This window comes from Pezoporus wallicus, unplaced genomic scaffold, assembly GCF_028554395.1.
Source record: "Pezoporus wallicus isolate ANWC-B61680 ecotype Strahan unplaced genomic scaffold, APGP_CSIRO_Pwel_v1 scaffold_3294, whole genome shotgun sequence".
NCBI classification, from domain to species: Eukaryota; Metazoa; Chordata; class Aves; order Psittaciformes; family Psittacidae; genus Pezoporus; species Pezoporus wallicus.
The window spans coordinates 13,806,136-13,818,261 of NW_026635478.1; the positions used below are offsets into that span (position 1 = coordinate 13,806,136).

Sequence of the window (12,126 nt, forward strand, 5' to 3'; positions counted from 1 at the left end):
AAGTATTTGAGACCTATGGATAGGAGGTTTGGGGATTTTTTTACAGTACTAAGATCTCTTTGAAATGTCCCAGATGACAAGGTTAGGCAGCCTTTTTGAAGACTTACTTAGCAAAGTCTTAGGTGAGGCTATGAACTGAGGATGCCTATTTCCTCCTTTGATGTGTTTTTTGGTGTATGGTTTGACTTGCGGACTGCACAGTGACTAGTCCTGTGATGAACTGCAAGATCCTGTGCACGTAAAGGTGGAACTGTTCCATTTTAAAGAGATGGCCACTTATTTCATGGCAGCTGCAAGTATGGACAAAACAACCTTGGATATGTATGAGGGGAGATGAGTACAACTCAGAAGAATTTTCTACTTGGAAAATTATGTGTTTCAAAACCTCAAGCTCTCAACAGTGCTGCAGCATTCCTGAATCCATACCTTCCTCTTCCACATAGCCACTGTGTCTGTGATCTTACTTTAGACACTGTTTCTGTAAAGCAGCAGTGTGCATGCTACCCAGTGGTGAGTGATGCTTGCCAGGACCAGGGCTTTGTGCCATTGTTCTCTTATTTGACTTACTTTTAGAGCGCATTATCTAGTTTGCAGGTTTATACAGTACTTAGTGTTGAGAGTACTTGCACCCTCAGTGCCTTGAAAGCAAGTGTCAGGTCTGCAGCTTTTCCAGTGTTGCCTGTGGTTTGCATAACTCTGTATCAACAGCGAAGGACCATGATCAAAACTCAGCATGACATGAAGGAAGGGAGGACCACAAGGAAGCCTTTGCAAACACCAACATTAGGGTACTCCTGAATTAACTTCTCACCTGCTAGCATCTTTAGAAATAACAGAAAACTGACCTGTTTAAAGAACTTCAGGAAAAATTGTCAAAGGTATTCCCTGGTTAGGTAATACACACACTTTAGATGAAATCCCTTGAAGTGGCTGAACAGAGGAATCCACCTAAGTTCAGCATACCTTCTGGCACAGGAACAAGCACAATTCATACCAGCTCTCGGCCATGCCCCCTGACAGCTAACATACACCTCACGGTTTGTTCTTGTGTGGCTTGCTTCCCTCTAATAAATTAAATATTACATCAGTCCTTCTGGGCGACAGAATTAACATGCTGCTAATGTTGATTGAGAGCGTCGCTGCACTGGGTAGCAGCTTGGCCCTCTGGAAATTGCAGCTTTTTTTCACAGATGCCCCTAGTTTAGCTTCCAGATATCCACATCTTGCTTTTCTGCTGGAGGTGAATTTGCTGGTCCCCACAGAGATTGTCTTGGGCTGTTACTGTAGTTTCTCATTTTTCACCTTGCTGGAATGTAGCTAGAAGAATCTTTGCTACTCATCAGCATGGATTTTAAAACTAGAATTTTGGAAGCTGAAGTATCAGTAATTGCACATAGGAGAGATCCAGACAATCAGGTACAGAAGCAGCTAAATTACTTATTTCGGTATCCAAAGAATATGCTTTTTTCAAGCTATTGGGCGTGCTTTTTTACTTCTTTGATTAAAGAAGTAAAGTACATTTAAATATACCCTACTGAGAAGGGGGTTTATGCCTATAAACTGCTTTATTTAAAAAGATCCCTTTCCTTCTCCTCCTCTTCTGAGCATACAAGCCCAGCTACTTCGAGCGCTAATGCAGCATCTTGTGGCTCGTTGAAACTGAGCTGTAATATGAAAATGCTAATTTATCATGCCAGCAATTGCAAAACAGTTTCTGCTATTGGTGTGTACTTTTTCCTCTGGCCTTTATTTTTTAACTCCTCCTTTTGTAATCTTGAGCTTTGGCACATCCAAACCTACCTGTAGTTGAACAGGGCAGGCCTTGTACATTTAAAGCTATCTGAAGTAAGTTTTGTGGTGGCAGATTTTCCTGTTATTAATTATTGCTGCAAAAAACCCTCCAGATTGTGAGCGATAAGCTGGCCATTATCTGTCTATCATATAGGGAGAGCAGCTGAAGTGCTGCTAGGCTTTGCTTATTTTGTTCAAGTGTTGGCAGCCTACTGCTGAAAGAGTGAGATAGTGCTGTAGCTTTGGAAATAATCTCATTTGTTCTTTTCTCCTAGCACAGACTTTGAAAGATGAAAGGTTATTGATGATTCGAACTGTATCTTAAGGAAAGAAAGAAGTGTTCCTTGAGAAGACAGCTTCCAAGTTGCTGCAGTGGTGTGTGTGGATTAATAATTTCGGTGTAGCTTTGCTTAGAAAACAGGTCGATAGCTGACTTCTCTCCAATTATTGATCCTGAGAAGTTGAATGAGACAAGGTGTTGGCTTGAGGCAACCTGAACAGGGTCTTTATCATTTCTAAGCAAGTGACTGAATGAGCCAAGGTGTTGGATTAGGCTTGTCAATAAAACAGCTTTTTCTCTTGAGGCTCAGAGGGAAGCTTGCACACTACACCACTTCATGCTCACTCAGTTCTTGGTGTTGAGAGTTTTCCATCTCCCAGGTCCTATTGATGTCAAACTGGTATAAGGAAAACCTCCTGCTTTAAGTTGCAGCTGCACTCGGATGCTTTTCTTTTGTACCTGCAGCCCAGGACAGCATTTTGTCTCTATGCTTCCTACTGATCCAGCACCAGCTGCTACCTTCCCTGGACTCCCAGTGACTGCAGTTCTTAATCCTTTAAGCCCCTCTGTCCTGTATCTCATTAAAAGACCAGCGCTCTCCAGGGGATGGGACAGCATTTGAAATGGGTCAGTTCTTTGAACGAGGGGGCAATACTTGTGTAAATAAATCTACTCTTTACATGATCCCTTTAGGGGCTTCTGATTAGATTTATTTACAGGCTGCCTGTTCAAACTCTTCTTGCCCTATAGTAGACCCCTTGTATGCATTTCTGTTAAGCAGAGCTTTGTTCTTGAGGAGCTACCTGCCTGTGTTTGCATGTAAGCTAGCCCTTAAGAGCTCCTTTGAAAGCAGGCCTTATAAAAGGCATCTGCAGACAAAGGCAGGTTATTACTCTCTGACTTGATGGAGATACTCAGGAGTTGTCACATATGCAACTAGGAGTAATAGGCTTTCAAACACTCTTCTGGTTCTTTTGGAGCAAGGACTATAATGTTAACTAAGTACAGAAGTTAAAAATAACTACTGCTACATAGTATTTTCATGCAGTAAATAGTTCAGCTGTTCTTGTAAGTGGGGGTGTGACATGGAGGAAAAGGAAGGGTGGAAACCTGGATATTCTTGTGTCACCTGTGATTTAGGAAAAGACTCTACTTCGTTTAGAGGAGATGAGGGAACGGGGGGAAATAACTAGTGGGTGTATGTCAGTAGGACAATTAGCATTTCCATCAAGCTAGTGCCAGTTGGCTCTACAATTAATCAAATACAGCAAGTTCCTCCCTTCCCACTTCTCCCCTTTGGCTTTTGCTCTGTTTCTCCGGGGTTTGCTTCTGTGACTTTCCCATACTTTTCTGAGCTTCTACAGTCTTTGCTGAAGTGATGTCGTGAAGCCCCCTGTGATCCCACTGCCACTGAATTCACAACCAGCTGTAGGTTCTTGGTTGCCTCTTGCATTTCACTATTCCCACTCCAACTTGTATTTCGCCATGCTTGAGCTTGTGCCGGAAATCAGGACAGAAAGAGGAGGCACAAAGCCTTGCAGGATGTGGTGGGTGAGCATCACTGCAGCTGGTCGTACATCTTGTTTTGCTTGCCTTACAGGGGCTTGACAGCACATGAGCAGCATTGGTGTGCCAGGCATAGGCAGTTCCTTACTGGACTTAGTTAAGGTACAGGGACTCCCTTTGTACAAGAGCCTCCAGTGGAACATTCTGAGCTGCTGCACCTCTTGATGAAGAAACTTGCAAAGAGAGGATTTTCTGTGAAACTGAACATGCAAAGCTTAAATAACCTCCTCTTGCTGAGCCTAATCTAAGTACCACATGGAATAAAAACTAGAGCAAAGCTTGGACAAATTCCATCATATTGTTGCCGTGCTTGCTATTGACATATCCTTTTCACCACACTTCCCTGTTCACTAGCTGGATTGCATGAATGAAATCCTGCATGCAGTTTCACACAGGGTTGCTGCCACTTTGGTAAAGACTGCAACACTTCCCAAATTGTCAGCCAAGCTGATCAAGCAGTAATGCTTTTTCCCAACCCTGAAGTTACTCTGTGAAGATGCCTTCTGCCTATGCAACCTTGTTCATAACCTGATGGATGGCTTTCCCTTGACTATGACAAAGATAGAATTTTGCCAGGCAGGGGCAGCACCGTAGTAAGAGTCTGTCCCTTCTGCTTCTCAGCACAAACATGCTTCTTGACCACTTACAGCTTTGAGGAACAGCATTTCATCTTCTGACCATCAGTATAGAGATCTCACTACTTAGGTCTTCTCAGTTCTGCTCATTTTACTTACATGAGTTGCAATACAAAGCTGTAGTCCTTGAAGGAGAAATGCCTTGTGATAGGTACAAGGAGAGACTGTGAAAATTACTTCTGAAGCTTACTTTGTTGAAATATCTTCCACATCTAGTATTTGTCTTGATCATGGAGAAGAGATGGCAGTTTTATTAAAACATTAAGCTTGCAATATGCATGAAGATTCACTGAAAGTTTCAAGTTGAGGAATTTCAGTACTGAACCTAAGAGTAACAAAGATGCCTTACTAACGCAGGTTTGGTTTTAGATGCATGACTGATGTGGTTCAAGAAAAGCCCCTTATTACCTTCCTGTATTTTGTAATGCATTAGCAGATGAGAAGAGTGCAAGCCAAAGTATTTTTCTAACAGCATTACAGGAGTAAGTTGTACTTGTGGACTTCATTTGTTGCTAGCTCCCTGGTGCCAACCTTGAAATTTTAATTGTTACTCCTTAGAGTTAATACTTGCTTCAAATTTTATTCTTTGCCTTGTGATTTATTTCCACTTGCTGTTTAAGTATTCTCTCTTGATAGGATGCTTGTATCCAAGTAGTCACTATTTACCCACTTTGATTATACTTTCCTCAAAGACTGACTGTAATCTCAGTATTGGGAATTGACAGTAAGAAACCAGTTTCTTACTGTAAGAAACTTATTTTCTCTTCTTAATAAAAGAAAAAAACATGATGAGGCATTTTTATTTGTTTCACTGATAATCTCTATTCCCAGTCAGGTTACTTGGAATAAGAAATTGAAAGGAGACAGTACCTTTGTTGGCAAACTCACAGTGTGTGTTGAACTCTTGGTAGAGACAACATATGCAGAGGTGGTTGAACATGTTCCCGCAGGAAAGCACAACGAAGAAAACTCAGATCCAAGCAAAAGACTGTCAGAATTCCCCATGCGTATTTTCTTTCTTGTATATATACACTAAATACTCTATGATATCCTAGTGTACCTTACTCTAACACATATATACACATACTAGTATTAGTTTTAAATCTCTTTAACAATCAACTTTATTTTCTTGAACTTCATCGCCCTGAAGTACTCTAAGTCAGTTTTTGTATTTGTGGGTATTGGCTGTACTTTCCCTTCTCCTTTGGGGAACCAAAATGGAGAGACTTTTGTCATGCACTCATAAAAACAGAGCACGCTTATTACAGAGGAGCAACCTTCCTCTCCTCCCTTTGCAACCATTTAGGCCTGTTTACAAAATGCGTAGAGAAAAAAGGCTCTGTTTTCCAGCTTGTGGTCCAGCTTTCCAATGTAAGTAACATGTGCCTGTGTATATACATGGGCACACACATGCTCTGGCCTTGTCAGCCAGCAGGATTTTTAATTCCTGGGAGGAATCACCATATGGAAGCGGATGGACAGTAAGCTGTTACTGCACAGGGGAAGGAGGAATGATTCAGGGCAGTCTGCTGGATGGTTTTCAAAATGCTTTGGCAGTTTGACTCATCTATATACAGAGGCTGGGAGAAAAAAAACAACACAAAGAACGTCACTCTGCTGGAGGCGAGGATTTTGAGTTGTGCCAACGCATCCATGAACTGAAGCAGGATGAAGTTGCAGCTCTTTTCTATTTGCTTCCTTGTTAGAAACAGACAATTCATTTATGCATTGAGGTATGGAAGAACTTAAGTGGAACAACACGTTATAGTCACTATAATTTAAGAAATGTGTCTTGTACCTCGCTAGGGAAGGGGCTGGTCATTATTTTGCAGCAGCTTTGACCTGTGCAGCTTTGAAGCCCTCCTGCAACACAGATGCCAGATAATCTGGACAGCTGTGAGCAGGCTTTCTCTTCCCATTGAACATACATTAATCCTTCTGCTTGATGGGGGATATTTGCCTTCGGAAGAAGAGATCTGACTTTATTAAAAATGATAGTGATGCATTTAATCTCTCACAACAACCCTGAGATAGTTACTTTGGTGTGTTTGTGTGTGCTGCGTAATGGAAGAGATTTCTTATGTTCACAGCTGCTGTTGATTTCCCCCACCCATACAAGAAAAATTATACTATGAGTTAAGAAATTTCCTAATCCTTAGCATGGTGTCCTTTCTTCTCTTGTCATGTGGGTGCAATTTGTAAGGCTGCTTTCAACTTCTCCCTAAGAAAAGTCACAGTTTATATTTCATATTGCTAACTGCGACCTCCCTATCTCACATTCTCCATACAGGTACAACTTGAGATCTTCTTAGATAGATAAGCGCAAAAGAGCAGTGCTCTTTTCTGTTGTTACTTGGCTGACTGAAACTCCCAAGTATACAGAAGCTTCTGTTGTTTGTTGCCCCAAAAATACGAGTCTTCAGAGTAAAAGCCTGTGGTATGGCCTGATACCTCAAAACTTTCTTCTTTAACACTTTACCCCTTCAGTAGCTACATTTGTCTTTATTGGGGGGGGGGGGGGGGGGGGCTTTAATTACCAGTGCACCCTATACACAAAAGCCAGCAAATACAGCAACATATAAAAACAAGCTTGTAAAAAAAAAAACAGCCACAAACCTCCTCCTTGCAACTCTTCCAAACCAAATACTTTCTCCCTAACCCTTTTTATATACAGCTGAACTCGATCTGCTTAAATTCACCTGGGATCATACTTAGGGTTTCAGCTGAGTAACCCTGTGATGTCAGGATGGACTTGGAGCCAAAGAGCTGGTGCATAAGCATGACATTGTTAGGAACCCTCAGATCTCCAAGTTTGTGCAGAACTTACTTTCTTACTAATGCACTGATGTTCTCATATTCAGGTTTTCTTTAATTTCCACAATATCAGGGTCATACTATTTAAGTTTACATGGTTAGATCTGTAGTGGAGAGCAAGTTTTAGCAGGGGTTAACTGATTCAGAGAACTTGGTGTAGGTCCCTGAAGACTGAGCAAAAATAGGTTGGGATTTTTGGATACTGGTTTAGTTCCAGGACAAGCAGAGGGGGCGATGGGAACGACAGGAGTTGGGAACCAAGGCAGAATTCATTTTTGCTTAAAAAAAAAAAAATACATGTCGTGTCTTTCAAGTCTTGCTCAATGTTATGCAGTAAAAAAAAAAAAAAGAAAGTATATTTGATTTGTTTTCGCTTTTCTGTAACTGTGGAAATGACACTGATGCTCGTTTGAGTCAATACTATTTCAAAATAATTATAAAGTGACTAATACCTGAAAAATCTGCATGCCATTTGACTCGCAGTTCAGGGCTTGTTTCATTGGAAGGCCTTTGACTGCCACAAATTGCTTTAAATTGGCAGAGCACTTCTTATAACAAGCAACATTTCAGCATAATTCAATTGGGTTCCCTGCCAGGGAGGAAATTGTAATCCCAAAGCTTTTGGATGGTGTCACCTGGTCGGTGGTCATCTCTTGGCCTGTGGGCAGGTATGGATGAGTGTGGGGTGACTCAGATGGTCCAACCACCACAGTTTTTTAAATACTTCCTCACCAGGCCCTGCGATGTTTGTCCAGCTTCTGCCCCAGTGTGAGCAGTGAAGGATCTGGCAATGGGAATGCCAAGCCCTGCTTTGGTTTCCAGCAAGGCTGCTTGGCAGCTGGAGGAGACCGCAGCTGTTTCAAGGCTTTGAATTGATGTGCGTGTGACAGCAAGGACCCCTGGCTGGACTGAACCTTCCTGAGCTGTTAGTCATCTGAGCCTGGCTTGTGATGAAACAGCGAGCAGAAGCACTAACAATTCCGCTTGCTTTTTGAGCTAGAAATGCACCTTGAGAAGCCCATAGGAAACAATCACAGCCAACGCTTTTTGCCAACAGTATGTGGCGCAAGCAGGAGCTTCGGTATGCAGAAACTTAAATTTAAAGCTCCCTGTGTCTAATACTAACATGGTATCATGCTGTGGAAAAAAGAATGCAAAGGACTTGGTAAGCACAGCATGTTTCACAAAGCGCTCACCCAAATGCTGCTGCTGGGTATTTGACAGCAAAGTTTGCGATGTCCTAGGTCCAGATGTGGTAGAAGTACTGATTGTTTTAAGATGTGACAGATTAAAAAGCAAAGTGGAGACCCATCCTGGGTCAGTTCTAAGTCTTAAAGATCAAAAAAACTCCCTTCTGCCATAAACCCTTAATCCTTTGTTGATATTCTGCTTGATTTTCACTGAGCTTTTAGGTTTCCCCTTGTAATCTGCAGTATGCCTTAAAGATGAAATAAATATTGCCATGTAACAAAATCTCATTTTCTGTTAAAGGATCATTGCAGGTGGCCCTGTGACAGTGATGTCACAGCGTGACTTGCTGCAAAACTAGCTTGCTGCTTTTTGACACGGACAGGCTCACTCTGTTTATGCTGGGTCTGAAACGCTGGGACTGTGGTTTTGATTCTGGTGTCTATCACATGAAATTTGTAACGAGTAGTACCTTAGGAAGCACACTTGATGCTACTTGAGGAAATTACTTTTCTACAAAGTGTGATAGTGTTGCAATGTGTTTCCTCGCAGGCTTTGGACTTGGGACCGTGCTCTTTGCAGCAATTCATGGCTTTGCTGGATGGCTCTGGTCAGTTCCAGGGGTCTAGCAAAACCCAGGAAGGGCTGTGTGGAGACATGGTGGAATGTGGATTAGCTTCATATGTGTCTAAGAGCAAGGATGCCCGGGAGAAAAGGTGAAATAGGGCTTTGGTGGCTCTCAGCAGGGCCTGAGAGGAATCATTTCATGGGGCCAGGGCTGCTCTTGCTTCTGCACATATTTAACAGTGAAGATAAATCCAGCAAAACCCAAGCATTGGAAATTTAGTGTTCCCAAAGCATGTAACTGTGTTGGGAAGTACCACTCCTGATTTTGGAGTTCTGAAACATGGATCAAAGGATCTCAGGTATAATCCTATATCCTTAAATGATCTTAAGTTTCATTCAGCACCCTGAACTGAATTGCTGCAGTCGAGCAGCGTGAGGGCAGAATCCTCTTACCCTGTGGCTTTCCTCGCCTTATGACTTCACATGTAAATAGAAGTTGTCTATAATTAGATGTGGGACTTGTATATGCCCTGTGCTTGCATCAGGGAGCCTTAATTCAGTGTGAATGGAATTTCCTTGTATGTTTGTCAGGGAGGGAAACACCAGACCTGTAACTGAGACCCTTCTCAGGGGACAGCCCTGACAACTCCTGCTCCTCTGCAATGCCCAAACCCTGTTTTGGTGATCTGTATCAGTTGGAAGAAACTCAGTACTTGAATCTCATAAAGGGGACGTGTGATCTTTGTTCAGGACAAGCTGAAAAAAAAATAATCCCCTGTACTAGTTTCCTCAAATTCTTCATAGTTTTCTGTCTTGTCAGTTCAGCAAACCAAATGAGTTATAGTCATTATTCACAGCTATTGCAGCCAGTTGTAGTAGAGATGTATGAGGAGAAAAAAATGCATCCTGTAAGCCAGCTGCTTTGGATTTGTATCAAATTGAGGTTGGGTATTTCATGTGCCTGGGGAGGAAAAAACCTGTGAACATCAAGTTCAGCTAACCTTATGTTTTTAGATCAAACAGCCCCTGTCCCTGAGTCTTTCTCTTGTGGGAGGTATGGAAGGAAACTTCTCCCCATGCCATCTGGAAGGTGTATGTTTTTTGAGTGGGACATCAAAGCTCTCTTCTGACCAGAGCGCATGCATCTGATATTGAAATGTATCCATGCATCTGATACGAAAGTTTGTGTCTGGGCTGAAGCCCTGTATGTACAAGAACAGCTAATGAGAGTTTTACTTGAAGTCGTTTTAGGTCTCCTAGGTCATTAGGAGTAAAAAGGTCTTGACTGATACTGAGCATGAAAAAGCACAAAGCAGAGAAGATAGCCAGTTAATGGCAAAATTGAGGTAATTCCCCTCCAGACTGCAGTTTCGAGTCTTATATAAATGGGACTTTGTATGTTGAAAATAATTACTGTAAAAGCAAAGGGAAGAGCCTTCTCTTCAATCGCTGGTTCCCTGTGAAAACTCCAAGAGGGAGTAACCCGTGTGCTTTTGCCAGGAGCAGTGAAATGCTGTCATCTTGTCTGCAGGTTTTGCACACAGCAAATAACTCAGCAATGATGTAGGTTATGCTTCAGTCTGGGAGAGAAACTGGGAAATCCAGAAAGTCTGCACTGGGGCAGTACAAGATAACGCTGCACACGACTATAGAAACCCAAACTTTGCAGAAAGAAATGCCCTTTTCTATTATGAGCCCATATTCTGCAAAGGTCTGAGCACTTGCTTGACTCCATAAGGTGGGAGCAGTTGGGCTGGTGTTAGCATAATACTTATTGTACAGAAACCCCAGGGCATGTCCAGGGACAATTTCCAGGATATTCTCCAATTACTGGGGAAGGAAAGCTCCTGGGGGGCTAGAAATAAAATGTGAAATGGCAGACGGTAATGATTTTGATGGTTTTTCAGACTAACAGGGATGCCAAAGGAAAAATATGATCCTCCAGATCCTCGCAGAATTTACACCATCATGTCAGCAGAAGAGGTAGCCAATGGGAAGAAGTCACACTGGGCTGAGTTAGAGATCTCGGGTGAGTTTTGTTGGTTTTGAGTTTTGGTTCAGTGGGGTTGTTGGTGCCCCAGAATCATACCGGGCACTTTTAGGTAGGGGATCCTATTGGGAAAAGAGTTTTACTGAGCTGGGGGGAGGAGGAGTAACTCACTAAACAATTGGGTCTGAGCTTGGCTGGCTTATATTCAGCCCAGTTCATTTAAAACAGCAGCTCAGATTGGACATGAGTTTTTGGGTAGCACATCTGCTTCCCTAGAACTGTGTCTCCATCTCTGTCCTTTTATCTAGGAGGGTTAGATAATTATTTAAAGTCTGCTTGTAGAGAAGATACACAGAGGTATCTCCTGCAAGTGTCACTCAGTGTTCCAGCGAAGTGGTAGAATATCTGATGGTTTAAGAGCACAAACCTGACTGAAGAGGTGATTCTTTTCTTTTTTAGGTAGAGTGCGGAGTTTAAGTACATCACTTTGGTCACTGACACACTTGACTGCTCTGCATCTCAATGACAATAATCTTACTCGCATTCCACCTGATATTGCCAAGCTTCATAATCTGGTTTACCTGAATCTGTCATCCAACAAACTCAGAAGTTTACCAGCAGAACTAGGAAACATGATATCTCTCAGGTGAGAGAAATTATTCTGGTTAACTTTTCAAAAATCTATATTCTGGGACTGGGACCAAGAATTTTATCTTGCTTTTCATTCTTGTACTTAATATAATTCAGGATGGGTGCAAAGCTTCAGTTCTAATAATTACTTTAGGGTTCATTACCCCTCTTTACTGATCTCTGCAGGTGCATGTCTGTAAGCTATGTAGTTTCTGCTCTGAAACATTCACTGAGACTTGATATTTGCTTGCTGTTTAAATTCTCCCTGATTTAATTTTGGGGGTTTTGTGGCTTTTATGGTTTTTTTTTGGTCATGCTTTGAAATGGGAAGATTGGCATATTTTTCCGTAGCACAAAAAAAATTCAGGGTGCAAAGTGTCATCTTTGAAGATGCACTTCTGAAGTGATACTCATCAAAAGTGTTTTTTGCATTTGCTGCAGGGAATTGTTTTTAAATAACAATCTGTTACGGGTTTTGCCTTATGAACTTGGACGGCTCTTCCAGCTACAAACCCTAGGTTTGAAAGGTGAGTGTGTTCTTTGCAATTAAATATTCCTAGGAGTACTCTTGAATAACTGAGGGGGCTGTGCTCAGAATCTTGGTGTATTACCTCAGCATTTTGTTAGAGTTTATTTGAGATACTAAGCTTGTAGCAAAAGCCAGT

The 12,126-nt window shown here is 42.0% G+C and overlaps 1 protein-coding gene across 2 annotated transcripts in view; it reads left to right on the top strand.

The window, feature by feature from the left end:
• The window catches only part of CNOT6L (CCR4-NOT transcription complex subunit 6 like), a 31,980-nt gene that overhangs the window by 8,053 nt on the left and 11,801 nt on the right, over positions 1 to 12,126 (top strand). For both annotated transcript variants that reach the window (XM_057428626.1, XM_057428620.1), the window contains exons 2-4: positions 10,749 to 10,870; positions 11,291 to 11,477; positions 11,903 to 11,988. In XM_057428626.1, coding sequence (XP_057284609.1) covers positions 10,759 to 10,870; positions 11,291 to 11,477; positions 11,903 to 11,988 — 385 coding nt within the window. In that variant the 5' untranslated portion in view covers positions 10,749 to 10,758. The remainder of the gene's footprint in view (positions 1 to 10,748; positions 10,871 to 11,290; positions 11,478 to 11,902; positions 11,989 to 12,126) is intronic.